The 20,879-nt window shown below is 31.9% G+C and overlaps 2 protein-coding genes across 3 annotated transcripts; one reads left to right on the plus strand and one right to left on the minus strand.

Moving 5' to 3' along the window:
* Window positions 1-1,723: 1,723 nt before the first annotated feature.
* Window positions 1,724-6,346, plus strand: LOC106762970 (hydroxyproline O-arabinosyltransferase 3). The gene is made up of 9 exons (XM_014647110.2): window positions 1,724-2,138; window positions 2,298-2,840; window positions 4,281-4,348; window positions 4,456-4,657; window positions 4,833-4,930; window positions 5,068-5,137; window positions 5,222-5,293; window positions 5,447-5,560; window positions 6,003-6,346. Exons 2-9 carry the CDS (start codon window positions 2,475-2,477, stop codon window positions 6,072-6,074), a joined length of 1,062 nt encoding a protein of 353 aa, XP_014502596.1. The 5' UTR covers window positions 1,724-2,138; window positions 2,298-2,474; the 3' UTR covers window positions 6,075-6,346.
* Window positions 6,347-7,385: 1,039 nt separating this feature from the next.
* LOC106764751 (protein SMG7) lies at window positions 7,386-14,042 on the minus strand. Of its 2 annotated transcripts, none has more exons than XM_022781910.1 (8): window positions 13,899-14,042; window positions 13,176-13,268; window positions 11,932-12,534; window positions 11,691-11,813; window positions 10,689-10,894; window positions 8,761-10,586; window positions 8,202-8,330; window positions 7,386-7,917 (listed from the first exon to the last, which is right to left on the minus strand). In XM_022781910.1, the coding sequence occupies exons 2-7, from the start codon at window positions 13,230-13,232 to the stop codon at window positions 8,323-8,325; spliced, it is 2,823 nt and encodes a 940-aa protein (XP_022637631.1). In that variant the 5' UTR covers window positions 13,233-13,268; window positions 13,899-14,042; the 3' UTR covers window positions 7,386-7,917; window positions 8,202-8,322. The 2 variants fall into 2 exon arrangements, with proteins under 2 accessions (XP_022637631.1, XP_014504611.1); XM_014649125.2 differs by having other exon boundaries at window positions 8,715-10,586; window positions 13,899-14,041.
* Between the last annotated feature and the right edge of the window lie 6,837 nt (window positions 14,043-20,879).

Consider the following 20,879-nt stretch of genomic DNA (forward strand, 5'->3'; position numbering starts at 1 on the left):
AGGAATCATTCCCAGGATCATCATTTCAGTCAAATTCAGCGCATACTAAGTTAAACACTTAAGGACAATAACAACACATGCTCACAATATATCACATATTTAATTCAACATGCATAATCACTCAAAACAGATTCATCAAACGGGATGTGTAGAACTACAATAAAGTTTAAATTCACATAGCAATTCAGATTTCTCAAACAGTCGCTTCGCAACAAATAAAATAAAAGTATAAGTAGCTCCCCTTACCTGGTACCGCGCTCCAGTACAACTAAATGGAGACTTTCTATCAGTGCCCTCACAGGACAGAACCAATACCTATAAATCACCAAATTTGTGATAGAGACAGCCTTTTAGAGCTAGAACATACGGAGAAGGGAAAACAAAGTACGAAAAGCACATGCAACCAGAAAAATTGGGTGCCCTAGATCAAGACAGTGAAGAGAAAGGGGAAAATTTACTTACCCGATGAAATGAATAAATTGTTCGGTGGGAATTAATGATTTTGCAGCAACAAAACAGATATTCAACAATTCAGTCTGCTAGAATTTGAGAGAGAAGACAGAACATTTGAGTTTGGGCAAGGTTTCTGTTATAGAAAGGAATTTACAGAATGAAAATCTAACTTCTGAAAAGAAAAGGTCTTCCCTTCTAAGGCTGAAGCTCCCCTAAAGTTATGAGTCTGGCTGCCTATTTAGACCCAATGGCCCTTATTATTATTATTATTATTTTTGGCCTTTAGAATCCATGCAAGTAAATTTTAGTTTATAAACATTAAATATAATGAATAATAATTATACCAAGTAAAAAAATATAATTATAAAATTCATACAATTCTTTTAGTTATAACAGAATACTAGGAAAAATATTTCTTTAAACTTGTAGGTAGAAAAAAAAAATTTTAACACAAAATTTTGGATACAATCCTACATTTGATATGTGTATCTTGCATTGTATCTTTTAAAATATTACAAATTACATTTTTAATAATTTCTTTTAAAATGAAATGTGATAAATCCAACCATTAGGAAAAGTAATTAACATTTTCCATCTTCATAATCTTTTGTTTCTCATGTCTGTTTATGTTAACATATTGAAATTTTAATAAATGAAAACGTTTTCTCAAGTTTGAATTATGTTACGTAATAATTAAATATAATATTCATTCCTTAGACATGCTATTAAAAAAAATAATCAAAGTCAATTATGTCACAATAACTATAAATATTTATTATATCTATCAGTTTAAAAACTATTTAAATAAAAATATTATTACATTATAGAATATTTTAATGATTGAAATGAAAAACTATTAAATTATATAAATTAATTTTTAAAAAAGGTAATTATACAAATAAATATTATTTGAATTTTATTATACATTTATTTTATAAATAATTATTATATTGTATAAATAATTCTCATTATGAATAATTATTTAAATTTTAAAAAATATTTAAAAGGTAAAACTAAAAAAAACGTAACACCAAATAAGAAAAGTTTGTTATTAATGATATAAATAATTGTAGATTTTATTTAAAATGAATATAGTATTTGAAATCTAAAATTTTAAACATCATTCTATATCAACCTATTCCAGTAAGGAAGTCCTATGACATGATATAATCTTAAATGTAAGAATTAAATTGCTATTTTTTTTTCAAGTAATAATAAAAAAGAAAACAACAACATAGTATCATAGATGGAGACAAATTGGTATATGTCCGGAATTTGCGTTCATTCCTTTCCAATGACCAGACTTTCTTAAACTATCTTCACTTTTCTTCTTTTCTTTTCTTTTCATGTTTGTGTTGAGTGTTGTGTTTTGCACTGCTTTCTCATCACATTCATCTCTTTCAATTTTGGAGTCAGACGTATAATACACACCATCTCATTCTCTTCAACCTTCAAACCTCCGCGTTTTCTAGTGTCTGCCTAGTTGCACCATTCGTTGAAAAGTCAACCTCCCAGAAATCCCTTATCCTCACCCCCACCACTTTCTTCCTTTCCTTCCTTTAATACATTTTCCACCCTTGTATTTTCTCTACCAAAGTTTCAATCTTTTTCGTCTTTGCACAGCCAAGGATGGATTTTTCCCCATTGGGATGCTCTGAATATATTGCAAGTTCAGATCTGTTGACGTGAGTCATTGTTCATGTTCTACCATGCGTTTGTCCCCTTTTTTGGGTTTAGGTTCCTGGGGTTTACGTGGCAGTGTCTTTTTTTATTGGGTTTGGTCTGTTTCAATTGCATTAGATTTTAGTTACATGGCGTATTAATCACTTTATGTTGTGATGCAGATTTTTCTTGTGGAGCAAATGACTGAAGGATTCTGTTCATGTCTATTGACTATAGTTATGCATTATAGCTGTAATTTTCAAGGACTGTAGTGGTGTCAATGAATTTTAAATTTTAATTTAATCTGTAAGGGTTGGTTTCTGGGAGTTTCGGGATTGGAATTGGACAAGATTTTGAAAATGATTGTGAGGAAAAGCGTCGGACGGGTGAAGTCACTGCTTTTTCTGCTTACGGTGCTTCTGTTTTTCTTTGCCACTTATAATTTGGTAGCTATGATCATGGAGCATAAGGCAGATGGGTTGGAACAATCAAATAGAAAATTGATGAGGTCCAATGCAAAGTTTCATGTTGCCGTTACTGCAACCGATTCTGCTTACAATCAATGGCAATGCCGAATTATGTACTATTGGTATGAAAAAGTGAAGGAAATGCGTGGATCAGAAATGGGGAAGTTCACCCGCATACTACATTCTGGTAGGCCAGACCAGTTAATGGATGAGATTCCTACTTTTGTAGTTGATCCACTTCCTGAGGGCTTGGACAGGGTAAATATTTTTCTATTTCCCCAGTAGAATTGTATGTTTTTTTTGGCTCACCTAAACTTGTCTCTTTTTGGTGAATTTCTGACCTAATAGCAAATTTACTAATCGGGACATACAGAATAAGCTTATTCCTTTCACAACTTTGGGGTGAAGGGAGAAATAGGTGGAAAAAAGGAGATGGTTGCCTGGCTATAGTAAAATGTTTTAATTTGTTGCTATTTAATTGTGAAATAAGCTGTCTGAAAGAATTCAGAGAATGGTCGTAGTTCGGTACCTTGTTGAATGTTCTCCTGATCATACATAGAAGAATTTATTTTTTAAAGGGACCGAACTTGATGAAATGCAATGAGATATGTTTGGAGTGAAATTGGATTATGTCATGGTTTTTGTTTGAATATCTTGTATATTTCTTCTACTGTTATAGACATGATTATTTCTGGCATTTAATTTGCCTTATATTGTAGTAGTAATAATGATTGTTGCTAGTTTTTGGATTTGAAAAGTCATTTCCATTTTCTTGTTCTTGTGACTAAATTAATCTCATAATTGCTGATGGTGATGGACACTCAACTGCTTATATATCTAAGTGTGTTGCTCTGCTACTATTCAAGTTCTGATGCAAAAAAAATTATTGTGTAGTGGGGGCAACAGAAGCTGAAGTGCAGAAATATAATATCATAATATGCTGCTATTTTTTTTGAAAAGTTATGGTATAATCACGTGTTCATAGTGAAATGTTGGAAGATAAATATATATTTTTTAATGTGCATTTAAAGAAGAGTGTATATTTTGTGTAACCACATGTCATTGTATGTACCTTGGTGGGTTCTACATGTCGTTATCCTTCCATATTGAATTGTTCCTGTCAAATAGTGAAGGCTTTTGCACATGGAGAAAAAGGGGAATAGAGATGAGAGTTGCTAGTAACTGCTGCAGTTATTTTACCTCCCTTTTTCTGAAATAATTTGTTTCCATCCTTGAATAAAACAGACAATAACTTAGTGATTTTAGTTTCTTTCTCTCTCTTTTCCTTGCTGACTAATTTTTTTAAGCAAGGTTATGTTAGAGCTAAAGAGTATTTTCTCACTTTACTGTGCATCTTACTGTGTGATTATTCCAAATTGTCAATGCGTACTGGTAGTATATATTGATGTTTTTCAGCTGAGGAACTCTCTTAGCTTAGATTAGTTTTTAAACTCACTAGTCACAGAAGGGTAGGTGCCCAAANTAGCTGCTTTTTAGCAATGAGTTTGGATAACCTAGATTTAGGTTCATATTTGATTGCAGGCATGATTGTCTAGTGNCAATTTGGTTGACTTGACATGTTCCAAGNCATTGATAATTGTCAATTGTATCATGAATGCCAGTATTGTGGTCTTTCTATGTTTTTCCTATCAATTCATGCTGTCATAAAAAATTTACATCCTTTTATTTTTGGTGCAGGGTTATATTGTCCTAAATAGACCATGGGCTTTCGTTCAGTGGCTGGAGAAAGCAGATATTCAGGAAGAGTAAGTATCATAGTTATGGTTTTATACAATTTTTTTGCTCTCTCCAATAATGAAATCTAATTAGCAGTGCATTTTATGATTGGTGCAGAATCTAATTAGCACTGCAGATATATTCTGATGGCAGAGCCTGACCACATATTTGTAAATCCTTTGCCTAATTTGGCTTACGGATCCCAGCCTGCCGCTTATCCGTTTTTCTATATAAAACCAGAGGAAAATGAAAAAGTACTTAGGAAATTTTATCCTGAGGAAAAGGGTCCTGTCACTAATATTGATCCAATTGGCAATTCTCCTGTAATCATTAAGAAGGTAAAGTCTGAATTAATAGTTTACATACAGTGCTGTTATGGTTGTTGTTATTAGTTGCTACTCTGTTACCCTTATAGCTGTTATAGTTACTATTATAGCTAATATCAGATTTTCTTGATTTTCCCATAAGCAACATATTCTTTCATTTAAGGCATTGAATTTTTTTCATCACCAGTCTTTGATGGAGGAAATAGCCCCCACTTGGGTAAATGTTTCATTGAGAATGAAAGATGATGCAGAGACTGATAAAGCTTTTGGATGGGTGCTTGAAATGTGAGTAATACTAGGCAAATTCAAGATTTAGGGGCTTTATTTTCTTGTAGTTATCATTTACTTATATTCTTTTCATTTTATAAATTTTCCTGGACCTGCTCTAACATTCTGCTTCTATGATTCTCTGTTGAGTAAAGGTATGCTTATGCAGTCGCATCTGCGTTGCATGGTGTGAAGCACAATCTGCGAAAAGACTTTATGCTGCAGGTTTGAATTGCTTGTTTTGTGTTGTATTTGTTACTTGTGGAAGTCATACATAAGTCCATGACATGAATTGTTGGAATGTTTCAGCCACCTTGGGACTTACGCGTTGAGGATAGATTCATCATCCATTATACATATGGATGTGACTATAATTTGAAGGTGAGTTATTTTCTCCTTTATGCAGTATGATGTGAAAGTAAGGTAGATAAACTATATTTCTACGGTTAGTATTCCTTTGTGTTATGTCTTTCCATGTGAAAAATGCTTAATTGTTTTATGTGGAAGTTAATTACTCCTTATTTCTTCATCCAGGGGGAGCTGACATATGGGAAGATTGGTGAATGGCGTTTTGACAAGAGATCTTATCTTATGGGTCCTCCACCAAGAAACCTCCCCTTACCACCTCAAGGAGTTCCTGAAAGTGTGGTAAGTCATACTTCAAATTTCTGGGTGTTTTGCTTTGAAATTGTTAATCATAGCCATCTTGATGAAGAGCTGATGTTGGAAATTTGCTATTTTCCATTCAGTGTAAATTGTTATGCTCTTTCTTGATCTTAAGGTTTTGAAATAGGCAACATCACCTTAAGAAAGCAGGGCAAGTTGTTAAATTTGAGATTCCACTTAAGATGTGAAAAAGGATGAAAACCTGTTACTCAGAGACCATAAATACCATAAGATACTACTTTCTTATTTTCTGACAGATATATACATATAAGCTAAAAAGTTTATTATATGTGGCTGGAGTTTGTGGTTTTTGTATGTGTTTGATGGAGTTTTGATGTGATTTTATTTTACATTCTCTGCTAAACCTTCATACTATGAAGCTTCATTAGTGTGATTTAATAGTTACTGCAATAATCATTTTCAGGTGCGGCTTGTAAAAATGGTGAATGAAGCTACTGCAAACTTACCTGAATGGGATTCATTAAACAAAAGTTGATGGAAAGATGAAAGACCTTATTGTAATGCAGATGAGGACTAGAAATACTTGTCAAAATAGATTAGTTTAAGCAAATAGGAATGGTGATGAATACAAATGATGTTTTGTGTTTTCTCTGAAAATATAGTTTTTTTTTTTTTTTCCAAACAGCTTGATTCTTTTGCATTCAAACGTATACGAGACTTTTGCAATCTATTGCACTGTTGTAATTTTGCCAACTGAATGATGTTACAGTGCAACCAATGGAGGAATTACATTTTATCTCTTCTGTTTTCCTTCCTTTTGAGGCATGAAACTATTGTTTTGCCTCCTCTTGCATTGTTTATTTTATGTAATACGTACGAGATTAATTGGTATCAAGTGCCATTTTTTTTTTACAAAATTTAGTACTATAAAATTTTATCATATAATAATGTTTTATTACAATAAAGATTTTAATATTGTTACCCAAAGATAGGTCATATTATTAATGATAATTCATAATCTAATTTTACATATCAATTTGTTAAAATTATGTAAAACATAATGCATAATTACCACTTCCAAAATATTAAATTCTTCGGATTGTTCTGTCATCATACAAAATCAATACCAACGATGATGGGATTCATTCTAAATAGTACGAAAATATAACGCAACCAAAATAGTGACATAAATGAATTTGTTAATAGGCTTTTTTTATGTAACAAAATGCTTATAGGTCAGAAATCACGTCCTTAAATCATATTTTTGAAAAAAAATAACATTATTATAATAAGCATAAATATTTCTTATTTTTTTTCCATTTAACGTGTTCTTAAATTTTGTTATTCCCACAGTAATATTATATTCACTTGTATTAAATAAATGTATGTAAATTTAATAGGATAAACTGCTCATTTATATTATGACAGACTTTATCATTTTGTCGTACCTTCTTTTGCAAATACTGACCAATAACTAATGCACCACCTAAAATAAGCTGCCTTGAAAAAACAGTAGATTACAATATGTCCGAAGCTGTAAACTCTTTTTATCGCTTCATAAATTGTTTCAAATTTGCCTTACGTTTTCAAATTCAAAGAAAATTTGAGCCAAACATAGAAAAGCTTTTTCTCAAGTATTTCAACTCTTCCTTTTCTAATATTTTAAGCTCAAAAAATTAAATTCTAACAATCAATTAATTCTTATTTTAAACTTTGGGACTTCAAAATAATTTTACACAAAAAAAAAAAAAAAATCCACTACCGAAGAAAACAAGAGACATTCGTAACAATCTACTTGTAAACTTCATGCTACTTCTGAACCAGAAGCAAGTGAACACAGCAGCAGTAAACAAAAAGAGACAATGGAACTTTTACTTCAGGTAATGGACCAAGACATCCATAATCCATAATCCATAATCCATAATCCAAAATTCGAAAGGGATTATTTATTTTTAAGTTCGAGAAAACCCCGACTAGGTAAAATGGAAGAAAGTACATCACTGGTTATGTAAAAACAAAAGCCATAACAAGATGCAACCACTAAACACTTGTACTTACTCAAGCATGCTTCACAATGTCATTATCATATTCATATCCCATTATCCAGCTTAGAGGAGCGCTTCATACCTACCGATCTCTCCAACTAGTCTGAAGCTTTGACGAGTTAGAAACAAAAAGGAGTAGAATCATGTATCACCGGCAGCTAGATAGTATCAATTCTTACAGGTGTAGAGAAGTGAACAAACCATAGTAGCATACCACCAATCCCAGAGGATACACACAAGCTCCAAGATGACTGTACTTTATTTATCACCCTCTATCCACCCTAAAGATGCATGTTTATCTTCATCCACCCGGACTTTAGAGCTCAGCAAATTCTACAACAATTTACAAGCAAATTATGCCAGAGTAGATTTGGCGTAGTTAACACAAAATGTCCAATCAACAGTTAAGAAGATACAGCTTTCATTCCTAAAAATCCCAACACAGTTTACGAAGATAGTAATAGAGGCTAAGCTAAATCAGACGCAAGACAAACTATACACATAAGATGGGAATTTGAAAAAATTACAGGAAGGGGATATGTTTCATACAGATTATCCAAATTTCAATGTGTTTAGGCCACCTTTATGTAACCACAAAAGAATAATTTGGTACCCACCTTTTGTAGTAGCAACCTCTCGCAAAATGTCTAGGCCAGATAAACTCCAACATTCAACGACAACGAAGTAGAGCTGGAGTTTGACGGGGTAGCAAAGGGATGCAGCACATTTAATAATCCTTCAAGGACCTATTGATGTTAGCAAACCAAATGATTAAACAAAATGACACCCTTCAAACAATAAATATAGATCTTCACATTTCGAATCCATTTAAAAGAGAAAAAATCCAATCCAATGGCTTAGGTTTTCTTGATTTATCATCCAATTGACTTGACTTAAAATTTAAATTCAATCCATTTCAGTTTGGAATTAATTAGTTTTTGTTTTTTTTTAAACAGTAAACATGCACAAGCTGTATAAGGTTTGAATTTAATCAGTTTTCAAAATCTAACCCATTCCAATAAAAAAAAAGTCATTTTTTTAATTCAGTTCTTTTTTTGGTTGAGCAGGTTTCCAACTTTTGGGGTTGGTTATAAATTAACCCTAGCAATAAAAACAAATGTGAAGCATACCACCCATATTCTCATACTGAGGAGCGACATCACACGAAGTGTTGACCTGTCCATATTGATTGTCCTTGGAATTGCTCAGGCAGAGGAGTAAGATGCTGATTTCCATTTGTGAGAACCTGTGGCTGCAACTGCTGATTTTGGTGTGCTTTTAAAAGCTCAAGTGTCCGATGATCATGCCAGCCATTCTGTTTCTCCACCTGCAGAGACGGAATTTGTTTTCCAGTATGGGAAAAACAGACTGTCCCATTCAAACCATTGTTACCAACTTGATGGGAATTTGACTGAGAGCAAATAAGAGGACCATTTGGACCTAAACCTTTGGTTGATACAGGCAACTGATATCCATCCAACCAACTGTAATCATCCATAATTGAATTTCCACTAATTGAATCTGGACCGGTGGGTTCAATATCTTGTTTAAGAGAAACATGACTGAATCCAGGAGGAGGTCCAAGGTGCCTAGAAGGTCGACTGATAGGAGATTTTTTCAAACCGGCTTGCATGGTGGATGGCATTCTCACAACGGAGTTATCAGTGAGTGTTCCGGTAGATGCATTAGCATCGACTTTGAATGAATTTCCGAAGTCTCCAGCTTTTGAGAGATCATGAGCATAAAGCATACTAGCACCAGCACTTACAGATTGCTGGGTAGGAACTGCAAGTGCAGGACGGTCAGAGATTGGTACAGCTTCTTTAAATGGTTGGTCAGGTTTCATCATGTGCCCATTCTCCAAGAATCTAAGACCTTTCAAACTGTTAGCAAGAGATATTTCCTCCTCTAACCACCTCAAAGAATGTGGTTGAACTGGTAGTAGGCGTTGAGGAACCATTGCATTGACAGAAGCAGGTAAAGAATTTTGATAAATTGCATCATTGAGAGGGTTAGAAGTAGAATTTTCATTAAATTTCATATCCCCTTCAGAAGCTGTTAGAACTGATTCTAAGCCTTCATGGGGTGCCCATGATGAGGCAACCACCATATCAGCTTGTTTCTCAGATACTATAGGCTTGAAAACAATAACCTCATCATCGTCCTCTCCTTCAATATAAGGATGGTAATCTGCACTAGGTGTACCAGAAAGGGAGGAAATAACAAAATGATCTGAGATTTGAGGCTGAACACCAACAACAAATTTCTTTCGCTTTGAGTCAAAATATATCATTTTCTGATCAACCCTAACAACATTTGCTAAAGCCTTCCCTGCAGCTAAAATCCTTTGAATCCGACCTTTTCTTTCCTTTTCACTATCACTTCCAAGGGAATTCTTCCTTGAAAAATCCAAGATGGTTTGTGCAGGGAGAAGTGGAACAAATCCTCTTAACTCAAAATCCTCCCACAAAGCAAGCCGATTTTCCGTTTCCCCTTCTTTATACCTGCTCATGTTGTTAAAGCAAGTTTCTTCATCATCTTCTGTCATGGGCAAAAGTGAAAGTAACTTGTTCAAGAAGGATAGACAATGATTCCAAAATTTTGATCTAATAGTTGACACATTATCTTCCTCCTTGCTTTCAGCAATATCTGGATAACATGCCAACCACTCAACAAAAACCAAAATGCCTGGTAAGAGATAACTGGAAGAAGGATCCTGCAGCTGCATACATTTCTCTACTACTAAACTCATCAATTCAAAAGCCGCAGTGAATGCATTCTGAAGTAGAACAGCACGCTGTAGAATTTCTGCATACGTTTGACCTTCAGATTCCTTTTTCACATTATGAACTGTAAATATGATCATGGAAACAATTCTGACAATGACCAGTTTGTTCACAAGATTATCTAAGCCCAATTTCAGCTCTTCATCTTGTCCTGGTGATAGAAGTTCATGCAGGCCAGCACTAACAAGAGATAGAACTTCAGCAAAGGTCTCAAGGCTATCATCATGACACAAGAAAAAAAGAAAAGTCAGTATAATTTTTCTCAATGGTATTGTGCACAAAATCGTGAGGAAGATTGTGTGCATTAATAATATGTACCTTGTTCGCGTGAATAAGATTCCATTAAGACGGACAAGGCATGTGCAGAAAGATTTGTAAGTTTCCTGTATATTGGATGCTCCTTCCTTTCTAGGGCAGGTTTCCATACCAGTATCCCGGGCCACAAGTTTTGCTTCCCCTTTTCCTATTCCATTGACTGCATGCACTTTAACATCACCAGAGAGCTTAGAGTAACTTTGGCGATTCTATCATTGTATTGTAAAACAGATAGTTAGAATGCCGACAGCACTCCCAAAGTATGAAAATAAATAGATGATCAAGCTCAAGCTAATTCTTCACCCACAATCATGCCAAATAAACAGAACTCCTTTATGTGAAAAGGTATGCTGCGTTGCAGTTTTCAATTCATGTCTGAACTGAATAAACAAAAATCAATGCTTGAACAACTTGCAAACCAATGTGAATTTAGGGCTATAATGAACTGAACTAAACTAGTACTAAAATGAACAGTAACTAAAGAAACCAAACTGGTTTTTAGTTTAGTTCTTAAAAACTAAACACTTAAAGTGAATTATTCAAACTGAACTGTGACTCCTGAAATTGAAACATGCTTCAAAATAAGATGTATGCTCAAAACAGTTCAAATTCAAGGAGGTAAGAGTACATTGGTTAAGTTCAGTTAGTCTTAACCATTACACAGTTCAGTGCAAGTCGCTTGAATAGTTATATGGTTCAGTGCAGTCAAACCACTATTATAGTTTAATTCAGTTCTTCATTTGTATTGTTCAGTATTTGTATTTTGCTCATCCCTAGAGAAATTTACAACTTGTACTTTCAATGCATTCCGCTCTGACTACCAAACAGTATAAGTAGTAGAAAAGACAACTTGAAAACATCATTATTGTACTTTAGTTTGAAAGTAAACAAAAACACACCAAAGTTTAACACATCAAGATCAATGAACAATATACATCTCAAAAAGTTGAGACTTATAGACAAAAGAATCCAAGAATTTCAAAACCAACCCCATATTCATATTACCTTCTCAAATGCAAGTATCAAATTATCCCTGGCAGTTGAGAATGGACTATCCACAGCCAGACTCCGAAAATAACAATAAATAGTAGTCAGCTCATCCTCATTATATGAAGCCAACAAGGCAAGCTGAAAATAACAGACATGTCAAAATGGAATACAATAGCTATGAACCATGACTCAACAATAGATGTGAAGTTGCAAACAACCAAAAGCAAAACACAGCAGAGACAGGAATGCCAAAAACCTGATGATAGGGGTTTCCACTTGAAGGCCAAATAGTTGCAGCTTGTAGATAGTAACTAGAAGCTGCTGCATATTCACGCTTTTTTGAGTCGCCTCCACCATATAAGCCTTTGTAGCGAGCGAGATCACCCAAGTATATCAAACAACGGTGACAGGATATTAAACCTTTCTTCATCTCAGAAGATTTCTTTTCATCCTTCCCCATTACAATTTTATTTTCAGAGTCCTCAAAGTAACCAAGTGGAAGTCCATACTTAGCTCTAATATTCATAATAAGATCATGGTAAAATCCAGTTGCTTCTGAAAGAAAAGTCTTAAATTGCAGCCTTATTTTAGTTATCCGGTCAGGTCGAACAGAACCTTTCCCTCCCAGAGATGATTTTGAGCTTACAGAAGTATGGGCAGCATTAAAGTATGCCCTCAATTCCTCAATCCGCTTATAGTGCAATTGCCACAGAGCATACTCAATGTTATGCTTCTCAGAAAAGGCATGATCCTCCAGAATTATTGCTTCATAATTCTCACGTATCTGTTGCCAAGCATTTGGATCTGATGGAACCTGTGCCTGAGCTGATCTCCTTCGCTTATTCTCCAATTCAAGGTTCTAAGTGAGAAAACATTGAAATTTTTTTTAAAAAAAATAGCTTTGGACTCATCCCGTATAACAGAAAAAAGAAATAAGCCTTGGCAAGAAAAATAATCTCTGGTTCTGCATTCTACATGGTTTTCCATTACAGGTGACAAGAACTTCTGGGTTGCTTTGAGTTCTTAATTTTATTCAGTTACTTGACCTTCAAGAACCAGACAAGTGCTTACCAACCAGTGTGATACTGGATGCCAATTGCAAAAGCCCAGCTTAAATAAAAGGGCCAAAACACTACACAGTACTGATAACAAGGTCTGTCGTTAGTTCCAAAACTAATTGAAACTAAAGATATCAAACCAACCTTGCAAAGTGGGGTTATCTTCCCATTAGAGGAAGAAGAATAACATCGTTAATGAATCCCAAACCTATAACATCTAAATAGCTCAATCAACAGTGGACACGTCCCCTAAACTGTAACTTCTATATGCAGATACATTATATGAGGATAGTGCTGTTAAGTTAATTAAGATCAGATTCCTTTAAATTTGGCAAATTTTGAGAGATTTACACAGATGATCCCTTCTTCAGTGATTACATGTGACACATTGACATTGTCTACTGGGTGAATAAATGAGAGAGACAGAGATAGAAAGGAGTACCTTCTCATAAAGGCGATGGGCACGCTCCCAAGATGAAGGAGCAGACACTTTATCCATCTCTACTATATTGACAAAACTCAAGCTACATATAAACTAAAGATAAAAAATCAAATGAATAAACTCATTTCAAAGAATAGGGTTTCGTGTAACAGAGAAAAAGAAAAGAAAAAAGTTGCACGGCTGTTGTGGCACCAAAAGCACTGATGATCAACAAAATAACTATGGTCTCCACACTATAAAAAAGTACCCATTATAAGTGAAATTCAAAGTTAGGGTTCAATAAAACAAAATTAATACAAATTTCAGTCGTCAGCATCTATACCCGTTAACAACCAGTGATAATAATTCCAAAACAAATCCCGGTTCAATTTACCAGAACTCAGTGAAAGCTCTACTTCAAACACAAATTCCAGACATCAAATTAACGTTGACCACATAACGCGCACAATCAGACACGGAAATAAAGCGAGTGAATTCCGAAATCAGGTTTACTTATGCCTCTTACTGTAAGTGTTCTTACACGAAATCAATTAAATATTAAGAAACATACAAAATGTGAGAAAGGCACAACAAATATTCTAGTACTGAGATACAAAATCAGATCCACGAAATTCAATTCAACAATGATACATACTAGAGAACGAATAGGTTAAAAAAGAAAGAGAGAAACGAAAGAGAAAACTTTGAAAATATAATTAAAAAATTGGAAACCGTAAAAGTCACCTGCGAAGACGATCGAAAAATCGATCAATGGTAGTAGTGTTGCGTGCGTGAGTAGAGAGAGAAAGAAAGAGAAAGAGAGAGAGAGGAGAAGGCTTGGTTGAAGTGGTTGTTGTGTTGGAGGGTCCTAAAGAGATAACGCGTATTTCTTTATTTCTTCTGGGTTTTAGTTTTCTCCATGCACCTGACGATTCTCTAACGACGCCGTTTAAACAAATTATAACAACTTTGACCTCCTCCTGATTCTTCATAATTCTTTTCTTTTAAAATTTCTCAAATTTTCAAAATATATTAATACTGTTTATCTAAAATATAACTACTTCATAAATATTTTATTAATATATTTATACCTATATATAAAGATATTTTCATATCTATTTTTAAATTTTACCTTTTAAATAAAAAATTAAAAATTAAAATAATAATTTTATTATTTAAGTAACCGAATTTTAGGAAATAAGTTATTATATGGGTATATTATGAAAGGGATGCGAAGATATATTTTAGTTTGAAAAAAGAAATTTGAGTTTTGAATTTTTTTAATTTAATTGATGTCTTAAAATAAATAAAAAAATATCTAGTAAGCTATTAATAGCATGATGAAAGATTAACTAAAAGAGACCTATAAGAAATAAAATATGGTTATAATAAAATATTTGTATTTATAAAAAGTAACGTAATAATGTATTTATAAATTAAAAAAATTCAAAACTCAATTTTCTTTTTCCAAAAGGAAAATATATCTTAGCATCCTATAATATAACCATATAATAACTTATTTCCTAATATAATAATATTACAAATTTAAATTTATTTTTTTGATATATTAATTAGTGAAAACACATACATGTTATTTTTTATGATAATAAAAATAATAAAATTATTATTATTATAAAATTAAATTAAATAATTACAATAATTTTATGTTGATAAGTTCATAATTAAAAAATGTGAAATATATAATTGGTCACTTAAATATGAAATTATTATTTTAATTTTATGTTTTTTATTTAAAAAGGTAAAATTTAAAAATATATATGAAAATATCTTTATATATATAGAGAGAGGTATAAATATATTAATAAAATATTCATGAAGGGGTTATGTTTTAGATAAACCTTATTAATATTTTTGAAAAATTCAAAAATTTTAAAAGAAAAGAATTACGAAGAATCGGGAAAGGGGTGAAGAGGTTAAAGTTGTTAATAATACAATAGTATTTGGTTACAATACATTTAGATAAAATGCTTTAGTGTCTGATAAGGAAGATTAGAATATTATTGATTTTGATTCCGAGACAAGATTATCACAAAACAGACTTGTAAGATGAAGTTTGCACCTCACTTATATATTATAAATTGGTCTTATCTCTAATTAATGTTCGAACTTCCAACAATTAGTTTTCTTAATCGTGTCATAATTGTCTCGTAATTTTAGCACATGCATTTTTTATCCTTGGTTAACTGTGTCATTTTTTCTATTCTTTTTAATGTTCACATCTTTTCTCTTTCAATGACAGATAAGGATGATTTGAATTATGACAATTTGGCAACTGGGTTAGAGGGAACTCTTCAATGATAAATCTGTCTTATAGTATAATAAACATTTTATTAATTTAGTAATTTTAATGAATATTAAAAAATTATTAGTAATATATAGAAAAAACTCTAATATCTGACAGTGCTAGTTTACTTTTATTAAGAAAAAGGAAACCATAGATAGTTGAAAATTCGTAGCAGACCTCGTAGGTAGTTTTTTTCCAATAAGTTAATAGGTAATCACCAAGTCAATATAGAATCTTCTCTCTGTATTCACTATATATAAAGAATTATAGCTGTCATCAAGATATTATAATTATAAATGGTTGCAACAATGTCTAGCAACATTTAATCTTTACATGATCCAATTTTAATGACTAACTTTCCATTAGCAACAAAGTGATATATATGTTTGTACATAATTTTCCATTAGCCATTATACTGAAAGAGATCCTGCCATTCAAGAATAACGAGTATTAATTTTGTTCAGACTTTTAGAGCTTCATGTGTAGTAACTATTGCTTTATATCTTGTCACACATTATTCTTTCTATTTTGAATGTATTTTATTTCTTGTTTTTAATTAGTCATAACTTTTAACCATTGAATACTTGTTTTTTGAAAATTTCATTGTCTTACCAATTTTGTGAATTATTATTATTTTTCTCTCAGACAATGAGATTTTATTTTATTTTTCTTTATTTTCTTTAAAAGATGAAACATAATATTTGATAAATGAGTAAGGAGAAACAATAAGGATGAACTTTAGTACTAAAAGATAATGGTAAAATATATATATATATATATATATATATATATATAAATATCTTAATTTTTTTATGATACAATTTTTTCACTTTATTTTATTATTTATTATATTTAATTTTCCTTTCTTTTATTGCATAAACAGATTAGTTTATGTGAACGTAAATACTGTACAATATATTAAAGCTATCATTCATGTAGAAATTTATGATAACTAGACATAGATAAACATTTATAATTAGTATATAAATTATATGGTTTTATTAGGTGTTGTTTAAGTTTTGTTTAAATTACTTTTAGACTTAAAAGTTAAAGTTAGATTTTTGTTTACACTATACACTTTATGTTAGACATATTATTTATTTTGATTTTAGAAATTTTTATTATATATTTAAATTGAACCGTTTGAAATATATATTGTAAGAATCCAAATTTCCAATCTTTCTCCCATTGTCTGAAACACCATTTTCTTCTTCAGAGTTTTCTTCCTTTTGTTTTACCTTCTCTCCATCTTGCTCTAAAAATTGAATCGTTAATTCGTTGATCAGAGGTTGCATAGGAGATCTTGGCATCGAGAGCTTCGAAATCAACCGAACAATTCTCCATTCCTCCACCGGTAAGTAGTTCTTCCTTTTCCCGTGCAATTCTTAAAGCTAGGGACATGCAACAAATTTAGTTGCATGTGGCTCATTTAAGTTCCCCTAAATTTAACCCTTATTAGATTTTGAAATTTATCTTCAATTTCCCCAATTTTTTGACCTTAGGTGATTCTAGAATATCTTCTCGGTGCCAAGCTCTGTTGATCTTCCTGAGGGTTTGAGTTGTTCGGTTGAGAGGTAAGGGAAGCTTTGGTTTTTTTCTTTTCTGTTTTGGGAATTTAGGTTAGAGGAATTTGGGGCTTTTGTTTGGGATTGTGAAATTGGTAATTTTGCTTGTTGAACCAAATGTTCATGTATGTCAAACTGTGAAATTGTAAATTGATGCTTGTGAATTGGTATGAATCATGTGCGATACTATGAACTGAATGTGGATGTGTTGAATTTCTTGGTTTGGGCATGTTGGAAGTGGTTGAGGTGGAAAATTATGTTATATTGTTAATTTGATCAAAAGTCAAGTGTTTAGGTAGAGTTCTAAGTTATTTGAGAGGAAGTGAGGTAGTGAAATTGAGGGTCAGGGGTTCTGGGTAGGAATGAGCTGTTGGGCAACCTTAGTAAGTGGAATAAGACTTGTTTGAGTGTTATGACAGCAAAAATTATGAGGTAGAACTAGTTATTAGCCTTTTAGTGTGTTTTGTATGATTTTTAGTTCATTTTCAAGGGTTTCATTAGTGAGATTCTGAATTAAGTGGTATGGAATAAATGTGATGGTATGGGGATTGTTGTTAAGTCCATTAAAACTTGTTCAAGCTGTTAGTTGCAGAAAATTTGGGTTAAAAAGTATAAAATTGGGTTTAATTGAGTTTTAGCGGTTTAAAGTAATTAAATTGGGTTGAGGTAGCAAATATGAGTTAGGAGAATGTTTTTCCATGTAACTTGGTGCATAGGAGATCTTAAGAGTCAATAGAATGTAGGAGGAAAGTGTCCAAGTTGAGATTTAAAGTGTATCTATGAGAGGTTAGTTTCTGCTCTGCACAATTCCACAACCCATGGAAAAATCCACAATCTGCTTGTGGACTTCTCTGTTTCAATTCTGCAATTCCTGATGTAAACCCACAGGTTGTGGTAAAAACCACAACTCACTTGTGAAACTCTCTGTTTTGCCTTTTGTTTTCTCGAGCTAAATCCACAGGGTGTGGAAGCTTTCACAACCCAGTTGTGGAACACCCTGTTTTGATTCCTTTCTTCTTTCTTTTTGTTTGGTTGATGATATATGGGTTTGGTATGAGCTAATATAGCATGAATACACTTAGATGACTATAAAATTTTATGTTTGATGAAACAAGAGGGGATTATGAATTGATTAAATGTTGTGAAATATAGTTTGAAAGTATGTATGTACAGAATATGGTTATTGGACTTAATTTCATGATCCTCAAGGGAGGTTACATGGTGGTGCCCTGTAGTTTGTTGTGATTGACCATATGAATGGGCGGAGTTCCTGATGGGGTTTATATTGACATTCTAATGACCATCCATGCTCAAGTAGAGAGTGAGGAGTCATGTGGTGAGAATAGCAGGAGGTCCTAGGATAGGCGCTTCTTGGAAGGCCTATACCGCTTTAAAGGGCTTACACTTGTGTGTGGTCGGGTGAAACCCCTCGGCAATGACTTTGCAAAGCAGTAGGGCCGCCACAAGTGCACAAACTCCTGGAACTCGACATTTTATACTAGTCCGGATGGTCAAATCATGTGGTCGGTCATTAGTATCAACAAAATGCATTTGGTCATAGTTTGTATGGTGTCATGATCCTTACATGCTTGAAATACTTGATTGATAGCATGCTTTTTATACCTAGCTTACCCTTACAATTGTGTGTTTTGTATGTGTGTGATTTTTTCCCTTGCGATGATCATCCAAATCCTTGGATGTGAGCAGAAGCTGATGATGAGGCCTTTGGAGCAAGCGTTGGAGACTGAAGAAGACCCAGCTCCGAGTTCTTAGAACTTCTACTAGTTCTTAGTTTAGATAACTCTACATTTGGAAAGGACTTCTAACCTTATTTTATCATGACCTGTATTTTGATAACACTCTTTAGGCCTTCTTAAATCTTTAGTTGGTCATGTATTTTGGAGAATTATTAAACCTGTATCAAATTTTAAATTTCCAGCCAAATTTGGATGACTGTATGCATCTAATATCGGTATGTCACTCTCTCAATTGCTTCTACATACTATAATAGCTTAATCCTATTATATTGTATGTCCATGTAATATTTGGGATATCACATATATTATTTTAGAAAAATTGATTTTATTTCAGATTTTGGTTTAATAATTAAATAAATAAATAAATTAAATCTAGTCATAACATATTTAAATTTACTATTATTTTTATTTGTAAATGTAGACTTAATTTAAGTTTAATAAACAATAGACTTAAAATTTAAATTTAAACTTAAAATTAAAGTTTATTATAAAACAGACTTAAAAAGTTGAATTTAACCGACTTAACAAAAAAAAAAAGAGTATGTTTTACAGTAAAGAAATTGTTAATAATACAAATAGTATTTGGCTACACTACTATAAACAATGCAATTGGTTATGCATGGACCAACTTAGATAAAAATATGAGTTTTTCTTCTTATCTTTTGCAATGAAGACAAAAAAAAAATAACCATCAATGTCAAAAGGTTGCAAACAAAAAAACTAGAAAAAATGAGTTTCAAATAAACCAACCCAAGACTCATAAGTCTCAACCATTAATAGAAGGAAACAAATCTAAGTCCGAGTCATGCAAGAAACAAATGGGAGTCTGAGTCATGTAATATTTAATTCCCACTTGAGAATTTTGTAACCTCCTTATTTAGTCCAGATTATTATTTTTCCATTGTTGGGTTGATTTGGATTTTTCAAAACACACTGCCTTTAAAAGATGTTAGGTAAAAGGTAGTAATTGCATGCCATGAAAAGTTGTGAAGTGAAGGAAGTGTGAGTGTTGCATATATTAATATATGTTAGAGAAACATTTTTGCCCTGAATGCCCACTTTCTTTCCCTTGCCATATTCTTTGCAGACCTTTTAGGTGAGAAAAGTTAGTAGTTCTCAATCTTATATTGAATATAAATGGATTCTGGTTTATGAATTAAAAAATTATTGTCTTTTACTTAAATAAAAGAATCATTTTATTTAAAAAAGAAATTAAAAACTTAATATTAGTATATCTCTTATCATCATTCATAAAAATCCAAATAATTGTACAATTAATATATGATTTGGAATGATTTCTCTTTCTATCAGTTTATAGTTTTTTTAGTGTATATATAAATGTAAATTTTATTTTGTATTTTAATTTGTATAAAAATGGAAAAGTCAATGTTAAAAATATAAAAAATGTTTTTTTTAACTTCTTCTGCAAATTTGGGAGAAAAAGTTGCAAATCATAATCAATTAAACCAATAAATAACTAATATTAAAATATTATATAAAACAAAAATAATTTAATTAAATTTTCATAACTTATTTATTTTTTAAAAATTTACTTTTTATATTTAATCTATTTTTAAACTGTTTTAAAGTTACTGTTTAAATATATTAATGTATTGATTAAATGTACAATTTCTTATAAGTTTTTCACTATTTTTCCTTAATCTAATCTATCTTAGTTTCTATTAAGTGTTCTGTTTTCAAAATATTATCAATAATCTTCTTTAATCAAACGAACAATTTGATCAGTTGAATATAATTTTTGTTTGTTATCCTACTATATCATGGATCATGGTAAAAGTACTCAAAAATGTTAACTGAAATAATTGCAGATAAGATCGATACGAATTATATAAAATGTATCATAATAAAAGTGAGTAAAATAACTGTAAATAAGATTGATACAACTTATGTAAAATGTAGTAAAAGTAACTAAGTTAATATTAATTAAAGTAATTGTAGATAAGATCGACAAATCTCTATGGTAGACAACTTATGTAATCAACACACCCTCCAATCACAGGCATTGAAACAAAACCAAAACCATTAAATAAAATTCGAAAATAGAATAGAGAAAGTTATTCATTATTTTTGTGTTTAG

The sequence above is a fragment of the Vigna radiata genome, chromosome 6 (assembly GCF_000741045.1).
Source record: "Vigna radiata var. radiata cultivar VC1973A chromosome 6, Vradiata_ver6, whole genome shotgun sequence".
Classification (NCBI taxonomy): Eukaryota; Viridiplantae; Streptophyta; class Magnoliopsida; order Fabales; family Fabaceae; genus Vigna; species Vigna radiata.

Bases quoted from the DNA above. Each gene is read 5' to 3' on its own strand.
- LOC106764751 (XM_014649125.2), bottom strand. From the start codon at position 13,232: ATGGATAAAGTGTCTGCTCCTTCATCTTGGGAGCGTGCCCATCGCCTT. The intron at 12,535-13,175 runs GTACTCCTTTCT...TTTCTCACTTAG, and splicing joins CCCATCGCCTTTATGAGAAG to AACCTTGAATTGGAGAATAA. The intron at 10,587-10,688 runs GTACATATTATT...TCATGATGATAG, and splicing joins ATCTTATTCACGCGAACAAG to CCTTGAGACCTTTGCTGAAG.
- LOC106762970 (XM_014647110.2), top strand. From the start codon at position 2,475: ATGATTGTGAGGAAAAGCGTCGGACGGGTGAAGTCACTGCTTTTTCTG. The intron at 4,931-5,067 runs GTGAGTAATACT...TGTTGAGTAAAG, and splicing joins TTTGGATGGGTGCTTGAAAT to GTATGCTTATGCAGTCGCAT. The intron at 5,138-5,221 runs GTTTGAATTGCT...GGAATGTTTCAG, and splicing joins GAAAAGACTTTATGCTGCAG to CCACCTTGGGACTTACGCGT.